Source organism: Cavia porcellus, unplaced genomic scaffold, assembly GCF_034190915.1.
Source record: "Cavia porcellus strain 051 isolate PalLab524CR breed Dunkin Hartley unplaced genomic scaffold, mCavPor4.1 scaffold_23, whole genome shotgun sequence".
Taxonomy (NCBI): Eukaryota; Metazoa; Chordata; class Mammalia; order Rodentia; family Caviidae; genus Cavia; species Cavia porcellus.
The window spans coordinates 26,539,691-26,554,788 of NW_026947506.1; the positions used below are offsets into that span (position 1 = coordinate 26,539,691).

General features: G+C 34.6%; 1 protein-coding gene across 1 annotated transcript in view; it reads left to right on the plus strand.

The window, feature by feature from the left end:
• Nucleotides 1-15,098, plus strand: part of LOC100718116 (probable C-mannosyltransferase DPY19L2) — a 63,601-nt gene that overhangs the window by 28,009 nt on the left and 20,494 nt on the right. Inside the window, exons 10-16 of the mRNA XM_063233945.1 lie at nucleotides 2,883-2,960; nucleotides 3,780-3,866; nucleotides 4,958-5,017; nucleotides 6,992-7,072; nucleotides 8,837-8,938; nucleotides 10,448-10,519; nucleotides 13,499-13,545. Of these exons, the coding sequence (XP_063090015.1) occupies nucleotides 2,883-2,960; nucleotides 3,780-3,866; nucleotides 4,958-5,017; nucleotides 6,992-7,072; nucleotides 8,837-8,938; nucleotides 10,448-10,519; nucleotides 13,499-13,545 (527 nt within the window). The remainder of the gene's footprint in view (nucleotides 1-2,882; nucleotides 2,961-3,779; nucleotides 3,867-4,957; nucleotides 5,018-6,991; nucleotides 7,073-8,836; nucleotides 8,939-10,447; nucleotides 10,520-13,498; nucleotides 13,546-15,098) is intronic.

Consider the following 15,098-nt stretch of genomic DNA (forward strand, 5'->3'; position numbering starts at 1 on the left):
GGAGACATTACAAGACTTCAAAAGACGATAATAGTCAAACCAGAATGGACATCATAATGAATCTTATTGTCTTCGCAGTTGTTGCCTATACTCTCGAACTTGGTAGTATCAAGCGAAACAGAATAGAGGAAAATCAGTCAAAACAAATGGGGAGAGCAATACAGGGTTTCAAATCAAGTTAATAGGAAATCAAAGTGGATTACTATAATATATCCTGCTATTTTTTAATTTTTCCCTTAATTAAAAAGATAAAAAGTAAATAATTAAAAAAGGAGATTGAGATAAAAGAGGACATAACAACAAAACAGCACAGGTCAAAACATAACCATTTAAGCAAAAAGAGAAAAGCTGTGAAAGACTGATAGAAACCTAGAATATTAATGCTTTATTATTGTTTCACAGTTTTTATTAAGGTTCACTCTCCATATCGTACAGTTTTGATAAACACATTAGACTACCACAGAGAATAATATCAACCCTTATGTAACCCCTAACAACCACTGAACTTCTGCTGTCTCTGCAGCTTTGCCTTTTATAAAATGTCATAATGGTTGGAAAGTATGTGATGTTTTCCTCCCGGCTTGTATCCCTTAGGAATTTGCATCTAAGATGCCTCTGTGTGTTTTTATGACAGGAGAGCTCATTTCTTTTTATTACTGAATGATATTTAACTGTATGATTGCACCACACTGTCCGTTCACCTACTGAGGGACATAATGGGAAACTCTAGTCTTTGGTGATTATCAGTAAAGCTACCATAAACATTTGTGTGCAGGTTTTTGGGCAGACATAGGTTTTACCCTTGATTGGATAAATACCCAAGAGTGTGACTGATAGACTTTGGGGAACTGCCAGTTTTATCACCTTTTTATTTATCTATCCTGTGGGGAGCAGTGGCATCGTCTCTTTGTTGTTTTAATTTGACATATAATATTGAGCATCTTGCTTTGCACTTGTTTGCCATCTTTGGTGAGGTGTCCAAAGTCTTTGGCCATTTTCAATTGGATTGTTGTCCTACTATTGAGTTTGAAGAGTTCTTTGTATATTTTGTGTACAGCTTCTTTGTTAGATACGTGTTGTCTAAAGATATTTCTCCTGATCTCGCTTCAGTTTTGTATTTTCAAAGTTGTCATCAAACCATAGGCCACCTAGATCTTATCCTATGTTATCTTGTGAAGTTTTCTTTAGGTCTAAGGCATAGAGTCTGTGTCTAAAGTCTTCTTTTCTCTTGACTGTGGATGTCCACAGGTTTCAGCACCACTGACTGGAGGTTGTCCTCCACTGAGTTGCTTTTGCTCCTCGGTCAGAGCTCAGTTGCCTGTGTTTGTCTGGATTTATTTCCAAGCTCTCTGTTTTATATCACTGACCACTTTGACTATTTCTTCTTCAGTTCAGTTCTGTTGATTACAATAGCTTAACACTAAATCTCAAATTCTCTTAGTCTGCATTTGTTTTTGCTTTTCCTTTGGCTTTGTGCAGATTTTTCTATGATAATGCCTGTGTGGTGGTCATTTTTTTTTCTACTTTATTTCACTTTGATGGTTTCTACTGCTTTGCAAATCAGTGATTGCATTTGCCTTTCAGTTTTTTGAGATTTTCAGCTATACCCCTTTGAATATAACTTCTACCTAATTGCCTTCCTGGAATGTAAGTTGTAAAAGAATTGATCTCTACATTTTGTACTCTATGTCTTTTGTTTTCCTTCTGATATTTTTCACCTTTTTATCATTTTGTATTTTCACATACTTTCTTCTAGCCTGTCTTCTAGTTGAGCACTTCTTTTATATTTATTCTGCTTTTAAACTCAAAACATCATCATTTAATATTTTAATGTTATTGTAATATTTATTTGTAACATTTTGATTTCTTCTTTCCATTGCTGTCATGGAATTTTCAGTCCTATGTATTCTATTCGTTTGGACATGTCAAACAGCTTTTACTTTCATACTGATGCTATCAGGTATGTTTTTGAGTGGTCTGCAGGCAAATGACTGTTTCTATATTTCTAAAGAATTTTGAAAAGAAAAACAACAAAAATGGTATAAAACAGAGACTGTGTATGGACCACAAAGCATGATGTGTATAATTTCTGGTCTGTTAGAGAACAAGGTCCTCTGTAGATCTGTTTCTGTAGTCTCAGTGATAATGTCTTGTCTCTTTCTCTCAGCCTTACCTCCTCTTCTCAATGTCTTATCTCCACCTCTTAAAATCTCTTAGTAGTTTGCTTAGTTATTTGAAGTATTGTGGAGTTAATTTGAGACTAAGTTGATAATAGCTTTCTCTAGAGTTGATTAAATTTGCTTACAGCAGGCAAATAAAGGTACTAAGTTCTTGAATCATATTTCTGCAGTGATTAAGATACTTATGATTAAGATACTTAAAGATACTTAAAGGTGTGGTTAAATCTTTCTGAAGGGTAACCTGTTTTCTGGTTCACTCATAGAGTATAGTCCTTTGATGCCCCAGACCAAAGCTGGGTACTCGAGGCACCCACTTCTTGGCATGCCCTGACCACCCGGTCTATTGAAACATCTGCGGAGCCTGCGGGTCTCTCTGTGCCTCTCAACCTGCCTGTATTGGAACCTGCAGATATATCTGGGAGAAAAAGTTATCCAAAATGCATGGTCATCAGGATAGATTCCCATCTTTTCCCTGGTTTTACTTTGCCAATTTCTCATTTGCCTTGTTAATAATCTACAGTTTTCATACATATATATTTTTCCCTGGGCATTCCACTTGCTCAACTGGAAAATTGGTTCAGATTAATTTTCCTACTATGATAAGAAATGACTCCCTTCTTATATTTACCTTACCTAAAACTAGTTTTACGCACTTGTTTGCTAGATGTTTTTCACTTTTGTGATGTTGTATGTTTGTTTCAGGTAGCCTCATTATTTCCCATGTATGTCGTGGGGTACATTGAGCCAAACAAGTTTCAGAAGATCATTTATATGAATATGGTAATGTTTTTATATTTATAAATCAAATATTAAAATAAGTTTCCAGAGTTTATAAAACATAATTAATTCTGTTTATGGTAATGTTTAATGCATGTAATATTAATGGTATCCAGAAAGAAAACTGGGAATATGTGTTACAGGTACTCCATTACAACACATTATTGCTTTCAACAAGATTGTAAATGTGTTGGCCTCTCTAAAATATTTTATGGTTTGTTTTTGTCTTTAATTTTGAAATAGTCTTTGTTCCTTAGCCCTGAGATTTCTACTACTTAGTGCAAATATGACACTCTACAGTGAAAATTTTACATTGCTGCATATTTGTTTTTATCTTAGATTTCAAACTTACCTTCTTTAAAAACAGAAAAAATAAAGCTCATCAGTGATGGAAATCATGAAGTAAAAAACAAGATTAGGAAACTGTAGGTCTACCTAAGTCTTCTTTTATTACTTTGTTATTCAAACAATAGAAATAGTAGAATTTTTTTTTTTTTTTTTTTTGGATTGGGGATCAAACTCATGACCTCATGCTTGCCAGGAAGATGCTTATGCCACTGAGTTAAATTCTCCGCCCTGATACTAGAATTTTTAAACCTTTCTTTGTGCAAGTAGTAGATAGAGAAAAACTTAGTTGTGCTATATGAATTTATGATCTTGAATTTTAATACTTAGAAATTAGCAATGACTTGAAATTCTGTGGGCCAAGACCATTAATCTTACTTATACAGATGCTTGTGTTAAAAATGACTGCATGTCTCCAAAGTATTCATCATGCTGTACATGCAATATCTGTAAAGCAAGTGTTTTTTAATTTTTCAGGTTTCAATTGTCCTGTGTTTTATTTTGATGTTTGGAAATCCAATGTACTTGTGCTCTTATTATTTTTCGTCTTTGTTAATCACATGGGTAAGTGCTTGTTAAGCTTATGAATGGTTTTTAACCCCTGTTAAGAGCAAGTTTGTTTAATACAAGCATAGCAGATGATTATTCTATGTGTAAAAGATTATTATTTCATGAAAAAAATTTCCCAAATGGTTTTTCTCTTCTTCATTCTTGAAAAATAATATAGTGCACCAGATTTCCTTCTCAAAGCAGCACCCAAGTAAATATTTTTAATATGATAACAGGATAATAAAACTTGCTTTAAAAACTTAACCTCTAAAAGAACTTATAATTTATGATGAAATGACTGTTTTTCTCTTAAGTCACATTATTAGAGTAACTATTTATTATAGTAACAAAACTATTGCCCAGAACATTTTTGGAAATCCTTAAATTACCAGCCTTTGGCATATTCTTTTGAATATTCCCCCTGATGTCATCTTTTAAGGTTGTATTTAACTTTTAGGATTGATCAAAATCTTACAAATAGTGTAGATGATTGGACTGAGTGACCCAGCTGTTGGTGAGAATGTGATAAGACAATTAAGACTGATTTTGCTACACTTAAAACCCAGTTGTCTTTGAAGGCAGTTCAGAAAGTGGCAAGATGAGTAACTGTAGCCTCTTTGTATAATTTATTCTCATAGAGCAATGCTTATTTGAACATGAGCTCTTACCTTGTATGGTGCACTGATTGAAGGTTTTGGCATTGTCCTTAGGTGACATTTTTGTTTTCTCTGTCCTTTATGCATCAAAGTAATGAGTCTCTTCATTTTCTCTTCTCCCCCTAATATATGCTTGGTTTTTCCAACATTATGTCAAAATGTTTATGAGTACTAAAATAAATAGGAATCCATACACCGTCCACCTTTGCAGGGGGTTAACCTGCAAAACATAGCAGCACAACTCAATGAGGTGCTGAAATGATTTAAGAGGCAGCACTGTAGCAGAGCATCTAGCTCTCCCATGAGACAGTCATCACATCCCTACTCTGAAGTCAGCATTTGAGGAAAAAGGCTGGCGGCAGTTGAGACAAGAGTGTAACTGCATAATGTTTGAAATGTACCATTCATATAAATGTTAATGTTATTCATTTTCTGTAACGTGTTTTTCAGTTGATAATTTCAAAGAGAAATAAAATTCATAAATTGGCATTTTCTGAACTCAACTTTTGGGTGAGTTTCAATGTTTTTAACTGATTTTTAAATCTCATTTTTTTTCTGTAAAAGAATTTAGATGATGTACTTGAAAAATGATTTTGTTTAGAAAGCCTTATAAATAACTACTGTCAAAAGGAAATAGTCCTGAGCTAGCATTTATTCTTTTGATGTGGATTTTGATGTATCATGTTAAAAAATGAAAGCATACTTAGGAAGCATAAGTTTATATTATATTACATTATATGTTGTATAAGTTGTTGGGTAACATGGCAATTCTAATGTGTTGTTTTTCACTTCATAAAAATTGGGCAATTTGATAACTCAGAAGTCAAAATTTCAATTGCAAGCTATTGAAAATAACAGTATATAAAATAATGTTCATAGATGTTTAAGGAATTTTACCAAAGCTGTACTCAGAGGAAAATTTATTGTCTTAAACTGAATTTTCTACTGTATTCTAAGCATAGACTACAAAGAATAAGAATTAACCTATAAGCTCAAGAACATCTAAGAAAAGGAAAAAAAATTGAAGCATAGGAAATTTGGCAACCAACAGAACACATACTTCCCCTTAGATATTTGGAAGAAAAAAATCTATAATGTCTGAATAAACCTAACACATTAGTAATTCATTTACATGGGGAAACAATTTTAAATTTTAAGATGTAAAGATTGTCCAAGTAAATGGGAAACTAATCCATGGTATTCAACAGAGGACGTCTCTTCCCATCTAGTGTTAGGGTTGGCAGGAATTCCAGCAGGATTGCCTTGCAGGTCCTTTCCCAGAGAATGACCTTGGAACATCTGGTGTCTGCAGCAGAAGTTCACGTGATCACAAATAGAAGCTCCAGCGGTAGCCGTTAGAAGTGCTTTCTACCAGATCCTTGGTTGCCTCCACATGCAGTTGTGATCCCTGAGTACACTGTGGCCAAGTGGGATGCTCTGGCTTGTATTGTTTTGGCCTGGCCCAGTCCTGAAACCAGCCCCAGGTCCTGGTAGTGAGGAATGCTGGCTTCCTCACTTCTTCACTTCCTCTTTCATTTTTTTTTTTGCTTTGGCAATGGTGACTGGTCATCTTTTTACTTTTTGCCCGGGGTGGGGGTGGGGGCCTTGTCTGTAATTTGAAGTTTGTAGTATTACTGTTTTTTTGCACCTTAAGTTCCTGCTTTGTAGCCCATTCTCAATCTGCCAGCCCTTTCTTCATATGTATGGTGGCTTCTCTTTCTCTGAGTATTTTGATTCTGTTTGGGGGCCCTTCTTCTCTTCCCCCTCTGTAGCTCCTTAAAGGTCTCCCTTTCTTTTCAGCAGAAGCTTTGATCAGAAACAAATCTGATGCATTATTTCCTTTTCTATAGACAGGGAATATAGAATTAGTGCTGTCAATCTATTTTCTGCACTTCTTGTTACGGTCCTGCTTGTCAGATTTCATGTGGGAAGATTTGAATTTAGGCTGCCCGGATGTCTACAGTGGTCCCCTTTGTAATTAAAGGCAGCCAAGAAAGTAAACACTAGAACCCTCCCTGTCAGCTTTAGTGTTTATTTCTCTTTTGAAAAGGAAAATTTAAGTTATCAAATTTTCCTTTCTTGAAGAGGAGCTTATGTAATTTTATTTCTAAAAGAGTGATAGAAGCATTTGAATACAGTGTTGTGAAATATGTATTTTCAGCTCAGAAATAATATTTGGAAATAAACATATGATCCCTATTATTAACAGAGATTACAGTGAAATATTTATATTTTCCTCTAGATTTATAATATGTAGAGCTCTTGTGTTTTATATATTTTATAACAATGTCATCAATTTAAACCCTTTGCTCTTAATAAAATTTTCTAAGAGGATATGTCTTTTTGAGAATTTACTATATATTGTACAGTTCAATAATACGGTATATGTCATAGGATTAAAATCTTCCTGTGATTTCTAGGTATGATTGAACATTTTAACTTAATTGTTAATTTGTAATACTGGACTTGTATTTTATTTTCAAGCTAATTCAAGGTTGTGGTTGGTGGCTTGGAACAATCATTATGAAACTTCTGACATCTGAAATCTTAGGTGTTTCAGACCATGTAAGTACTTTTTGTTGAAACATTATAGTTCCAAAAAATATGTAGCTGGATGAAAACTCTGAAACAATCTGTTTTTAACCACTTAATTTTACAGAGGTTACCATTGGCTAATTATTAGCAGAATCAAATATAAAACCCTACAGTTCAAAGGTCTTTGTAACCACTAAGAAAAAAAGTATCAGTGAATGCAGACTTAGTCTCTTATTTAATAGCTTTCCCATTTATTTCATATGAGTAGTCTGTACCAAGTCCTAAAATTGCAGAACCCTTAAAATCTCTATAGAACTGGGTGTGTTGGCACCTGCCTGTCATCCTTGCACTCAGGATGTAGTTCAGTTCAAAGGCCTGGGATTCAATCCCTAGTACAGCAAAGCAAAGCAAAGGAAAATTAAACCTTGGGTATAGTTTTATTTATTTATAATTATGGGCTAGACTTAGGATTTTATATTTTAAGGTGTTACTGGTTTGTAAAAAGAGAATGTTAAAAGTTCTTATTTTTTAGAAATCCTGTACAGAGCCTAATCTCTCATGTAGTATTTTAAATAATGGCCTTTTTAATGGCCCAGGTTCCTACTTAACTATTTAGTGTAGGGAATAAAAAAATAACGTTTGATTTCTAGCATTTATGTTAAGAAATAAACATGTGCTGTGCCGTTACATAATATGTAGTATAAAACTGACCTTCCCTGGTGCCATCCCATCAGGACCCTATCTGGTACTGAGGTTACGCAAATTCCTTGTCTAAAAGATCAAGTGTTATTGCTATCCAATAAAACATACATTCATGCGAATGTTAAATAAAATTTTTAAACATAAGCATTTATTTGCTGTTTGTTGCTTGCTTTGAATAGTGGTTTAGTAGATTTTTTTATTTTTGTTTATCTCTAGTATGTATGGCAGATTTCTCTTTTTTCTTTTCATTTGTCATAACTTTTTATTTTGTAGGATATGATAATCTTCATTTAGGCCCTGTCAGTAACGTTTTTATCAATTAGTCCAATTTTTTTTCTTGTCTTGCTCTACATTGTTTAAAAAAAATATTAAAAACACACATCTTCACCTTGGTAATTGTGACTTTCTCTAGCTAGTGTGGGAGAGACTCGAAATGCTAGTGGTCTGATGGATATTGTTAATCAACATGTTTATTTTGAATTCGAAATACAAAGAACATCTCTAAATTATCTTTCATGGTGATAGATAAGAAAAATTGTGAATGGGAGAAAGCATCGATAATGTTTAAACTTGTAATTTCTGTCCCTATCAAATAAATTGAATTCAGGCAGCACATGCTAAATATTTTCCTTTTCCTGACCTTCTGAGAATTCAGGGGAAAAATACTCGTCTCACTGACAGCAGGTAGTCAAACATTATGTCAAGAAGTAACAAATGTAATCAGTGTAGGAGACTTGATAAAAGTAACAAGGCATAAAAGTTTGTGATTTACAGTGTACAAGATTAAAGTGATAATTGGATTCTTTTTCATGATAAAGTAATGTTATGATTAACTGAAAGGTGGTTTCTTCCCAATAGATGTTGATTTTAGCTTTGTCATTTTTTCTGCTTACTTACTTTTACCTCTTTCTATTTTTCTTTTCTTTTTAATTTCTCTTTATTTTCAGTTATTTTAATAACTCCACATGTAACACATTTGGTTCTGTGTATTTTTTGTTTGTTTCTGAGACACATCCATTTGTTACTCTGTGTCAGTTATTACTGGCTATAATCATTTGTGTAATTCTAATTCATTTTACAATTTTCTTCCAGATTAGCCTGACTGACCTTATAGCAGCCAGAATCTTACGGTATACAGATTTTGATACCTTAATGTACACATGTGCTCCTGAATCTTATTTCATGGAAGAAGAGGTATGAATATTTCTCTATTTTTTCATTGTCTACAGATGTATAATGGGTTTTGACTCTTTAGTTTTCCTTTTAGGTATGAAATTCAAAATTTTTACTCAGATATGTCAAATTTAATAACTCAGCCACCTTTGATTAAAATGTTTGCTAACCATATCGTGTTCCTCACCTATTTTGCCTGTAAAGTCAATAGGTAATAGCCCTTACCCCAAAATACAGTTAAATATGAAAATCTAGACAAAGTAGTTAACATACTGTAGGATCCACAGTAATAACTATTATTATCAATGAATGACCTTTAATAATTGAGACCAGTTTCAGATGCAAGGCCACTCAGGAGAATAAAATCCACATTCTGGTATTTGTTTGGAAGAAATTAAGTTTTATTGCATTTAGTACCCCAAGTATTATTAGAAGTTTTTAAGAGAGTATTGGTAATGGCTTTTAATAAGTACACAAAACTCATTTTAAATTTTAGAGACTTAAAGTATGTGGTATTATCCTAATTAAAAAAAAAAACAAAAACATGTAACTTGTTAAGCTCTAAAATAATTACTGCCTTGTAGGACTGTGAAATATAAGACCAGGGAGGGATCTTGGTGACCATGTAATAACTTTTTTTCTGCTTGCGTATGAAGAGGACAGACCTTAAAAGATTTGCCTCATGTGGACACTGGAGCCAGAACCAGCACTTTCTGGTGGATCCTGGCCCTCCCAGGCCATGCACTTTCCTTTGTCTGAGGCTGACTTTCTTCTTCATAAAACAGGAAAAAGTTGTCATAGGTCCTCCTTGTTTTATAATGATGAATTCTGAGTTAGTGATAAGTATAATAATGAAATTTTGCATTCTTTTTGCATCCAACCAGTTGTTCATTTATTCAGAAACTTGTTATTGGCCACTAATTGTCCAAGAGGCTTTTGCTATAGGCCAGTGAAGAGGAAAATGATCTAGCTCTTGCTCGCAAGAAATATAGTTGAGTTACTTGGCAGAGCACTGCTTATCATAATAAGAGGTTGTGAGGATTATTGAGCTGATATTATTATTCGCACTTCCACACAATAAGAGGTTATGAGGATTACTGAGCTGATACTATTATTCGTACTTCCATTAATTAGACTGGCAACTCTGTTGCTTGTTAGCTGTTTTATTAGTAGATAAAAATAATAAAATTTTGTAGTGTAAGAAATGACAATCTTGGGCCCAGGAAATAATAACACACGTGTTAGAACTCAATATTATGTAAATAAAGAAAATACAGATCCACATAAAGGAAAACATAATAGACTTAGCCAGTTCTGGGTTTAAAAGTTACTATCATTAATCTTGTTGAACATTTTGTATAACTAGTTTATAACTTTGATTCTTGTATTTGAATGTAAATGTTTATAAATGTATTTTGCTAATGACAGATATTTTACTTTTAAGAAATATGGTGGCACTCACTTTGACATAGATTTTTACTAGGTTAATGTAAAATTCAGTAACTATTTGAATAATTTGCTGTGTTTCAGACTCCAATGAGGTACATGAAGACATTATTGCTTCCAGTTGTTGTGATGATTACTTATTTTATCTTTAAGCAGGTATTTCAAAAAATTTTTCCTCACTTGTTCAAAATAAGAATAATAGTATATTAATGATAATTTCTCTGCATTCTTTATTTTTAAATCAGATGATACTTTTTAGTCAGGTTTTTATCTATTATTATACTTGTTTTTATAGAGATTCACATTATTAAAGGTATTTATTTATTCTTTCAAAAGATTTTGCCAGTTCCCTGCTATTTGTGGGGAACTGCATGAAGTATATACTCTGGAGAAATAAAACATTGCCACCCATGTCTTGGACAGTACTGGGGACGGAAAGTGAAAACACTATGCAAATGATCACACACGTAACTGAAGAATTACAACTGTGATAGGTACTAAGAAAAATACAGTGATGACTTAAGTGTCTGTCACAGGTAAAGCACATTCAAAGAAGTCTTGATCTATTTTGAGTATAGACAAGCAGGAAAAATTAGTATAAGCATTTATTTTCTATTTGTCTTTCCATCTCCTGTTCCTCCTATCCCCTCCCCCTCTTCCTTGGGTTTGAACAAGGTCTTGTTCTGTAGCACAGGCTGACCTGAAGTTACTGTCTTCCTGCCTCAGCCTCCCCAGTACTGGGATTACAGGCATGCACTGCCATACCCTGCGTTGTATAGAGATTTACATTATCTTTTTCTGCACATTGAGTGTTTTTGCACAGAAGTAAGAAATGTCATAATAAAAGAAACAATCTTTAAAATATGCTGTCAGGTGTGCTTGGACTGGGAGTGGTATATCTGAATGCCCATTCCATGACAGTGGGCTTACAGGGTTTGTTTGTATTTCTTTTTTATTTGTCTTTTAACAGTCTTTGTTAACATTATTTAGTAGTTGTCTTGCCTTACATCAATAAATATTTACTTTATACTTTTCAGTAGATACCAGTAACATGATTTCTCTACCACCATAGTAGTGGTGGTTCTGTTAAAAAGAGTTTTGTGTAATTAAAGGCAAACTGCATGTTTTCTGCACATGTCCCTATATCACATGCCTCATTTCTTTGTTGTCACATAGAGTAGGAATAATTTACAAGTGAGCAGACAATCTCCTGTTACATCTATATTCTTTCCCCCTTGATCCAGTTTCTTAGGTACTGCTCAGAGATAGTCAGGATTGAGTGTCACTGGGCCTGGAGTTCTCTAGTCTCCTTCTAGAGGTGTTTTCTAGATTCTTTCTGTCCTGAACAAAGAATTGCTCAAGACAAGCATTAAAAGTAGCATGGGTTTGCATTAGTTAAAGGTATGAAAAGAAAAGAAACACGCTCCTCAGAACAAGTCTGGCCCAACTAAAGGCAAGAAATGAAGCACACCTTGGAAACAAACAGGGTGTGCCACTGAAAGTGTCAACAGTGACACGCTGCTTGATGACAGCCTTATTCCCCAGACCTCAGGCTGATGTCGGGTCTAGACATTTCATGCTGTTGAAAACCTGCTTGAGTTTCTCCTGTAGAACTGAGGATACCATAGTCTGATTGGTTCCAAATGAAGGACTCTGGGAAATGTTCTGTACATGGTGTTTTGATCTCAGAGACAACAGATCACACCCACTTCCCTGGATAGCTCACCATGCCCTAAACTGACTCAAGAGGAAATGAGAGGGAGCAGATTAAGTGGGAATGAGTTCACTGCTCTCCATTCCCTGGCCAAAGACTTTCCTAGTACCCATTTCTGTTCCATCTAAGCCAATTGTGGTGTTCTTATAGGGCTCTGCTGCATGGCTAATGCCTGAATGCACTTTGTTTTCAGTGGAGAGACATCCAGGGTGGGAGACAGTGCTAGGTAGACCTACTGTGACTGTATTTTCAAAAAACTAAGGACCAAGACTCATAAATACATTAGTAACCTCAGACACATCACAACCGTACACTGTACATGTGCACTAGCAAGTTCTCTCTCTCTGGGCTCTCTCTCCCTGCCTCCTTTTCTCTCTCCCTACTTCACTCCCTTGCTCCCGTGCTGCCATCAAAGCTCCCATCCTCCCTGCACACTTGGAAACCATTATTTGTCCTGTTGGGGTTTATTTTTACCTTCAGGGATACTGCTGATGCTCATGGAAGTTGTTACTTCTACACAGTCACTTAGAAGAAAAGATGGTACATGTAGTGTGACATTCCTGTGACTGTACCAAATTTAAACTCATGGAAGTGACTGTTTTTATCATGTATGCCCTCAAGTTGGCACTTGCCTGTCCAGAGGACCAGAATTTCATTTATGTCACTTCAAGCCTGATAAATTATAGTATTCAAATGCATTTCTGTTCCGATGAATTTGAAATATTCTTCTGTCAAGTATGCTTTTGAATTAGTGAGAAAAGTTAAAAAGTCTAAACTTATTTCATTTTCAGTTAGAGTCCAGATTCAACTACTTTTTAATGTGCTTGTCTCTGAGCTGTAAGCCACCTACCCTGTAGAGAGATGTTTAAGTTACCTTTAAATGTTTTGTGTTTCCTCCTGGCCTCTCTTGGGCCAACACGACATTTCAGTTCTGCACTTCCACTTTCCAGTGCTCAGCCTTCCTGGGTCCATGCTAATGAGTTTCACAAGCTTCTTGTAGCAGTCACATCGGGTTGAAAGAGTAACTAGGGAGGCTTACACGTCCACAACTAATTAATTATAATCTCAAGTTTCAAGTGAAGTAGATAATGGGCCAGTTGGGAAATGGAGAGGGATCCTCATTTTCTAGCAAGGCTGAGCTAAAACACTCTCTGTAAATATACAGGAGAAGCTTCCATCTGTGTGGACACCAATCTGTACCCCCCTCTACTCCTGTACCCAGGAACAGTGTGAATTTTAACATTCGTAATTAGTTATCCACATTAGAGAAGCTTAGGATTTCAGAGCTCAAGTGTACCTTAAGATATATTCTTTATAGAACAGAAAATTATCATTTAAAGCAGTTTGCCTTGGACAAAGCTGGGACTTCATTATTCCTTAAAACTCACTTAACATGAAAAAAATACTTTTTCTGTTCACAGACTGTGCATGACATTTTATGTGCCTTATCTACAAACACTTGCCAAAGGTAACTATCACAGTTGTGTTAAAAACATACATTAATAATTAAATAACTTAATGATATATTAATTTTCATAATATAAATCTACATTAATCTCTACCATTATGATTAAGAAAGAAAATAGGAACCAGATTTCTATGTTTTAAGGAAAGACTGCTGTTCTTATGAATTCCTTTGTATTTTAACTTGTACTGGAAATACTATGTTTGTGAAATAACTCAAAATTTAAATTGATTTAACTTTAACATATCACTTGAATTTAAAGTCAATAACCAAAAGTAAGTTAAAGTTTTGTTTTGGCCATTATTTGTTTTATTAAATATTTACAAAAGGTTTTTTTTAACTGCATTTACTATGAAATCTGTTTTATACCACAGTTTTTAGTGGTTTCAGGGAAGTTACCAGAATAGAGGTATAAACACATGCCAACAAAATATAACATGATGTTTGAAATAAATCCACAGAAATAAATTGCTAAAGGTCTCACACAAAGCAAAATTGTAAAGGCAACTTCCTTTTGAGAGAAATGTTTCCTCAAACTACATTTTATAATTGTGGTATGTCATTTGAGTCTGTTTTATTTTATTTTATGATCTTGATTTTTCAGAACATATTGAGATTACAGAAAAATAATGAACATAGTTTTCATGAATCTTACACCCCACACTTTCTGTTTTTAGTTATCAGTTTTGTGTGATTCACACAAGAGCTGACTAAAGCCTTATGTACATTTGTTGAGGTCATTTCCAGAGCAAGGGTGATGGCAGACACGCTGTGCTTGGTTTTGCTCAGATGGGGCCAGGGCACCCAAGGAATAGTCATAGTCACACAGTCATACAAGGAACATGTGACAAATTTGTGGTGTTCAGTTTGATAACAGAAGTTGAGCACATGACACTGGGTTCAGATATTTGAGAGGTTTAATGAGAATGGGCCAGTGACAGAAGATCCTCAGAGCAAGAAATCTTTCCTACTGATTGTGTACCTATGTGTGCATGTGGTAGTGAGGTGCATGTATGTGTGTGTGCATGTGCCTGTGCGGGGGGCCTTCCAAAGCACAGGTCAGTTATCTATTCAGAGAAAAGCATGCATCGCCTGTCTTCGGTTTGCTTCTCACAGTTACTGATCATAAGCAGCTTTGTAGGAATCATTTTACAAAACACATAGAGAAAGAGACTTTAATGCAATCATGTTCTTGTTTCTCTGCAACTTGTTATTTTTATTTAACAGTGTGTCTTGGGCTTTCTGCAACTTGTTATTTTTATTTACAGTGTGTCGTGGGCTTGTGCCTATATCTTCTTTATATTTTATAATAGTCTTTGCATTCTTCTGTTCTTCAGCATGTGGGAACACCGTATATTTAGCCATTTCCTTGCATAAGGATATTTAGATGATATTTCATTTTTGGTTAGCAGCCAATATTATGAGTGGTGAACATTCTTGCATATATATCTTTGCACAGTTATAAATCATGAAGCATAAAATAGAGCTGTTGGATGATAAGGTATGAATATTCTGTATTTTTGTAAATTCTGAGATATTACAGTAGTAAAAGTGCC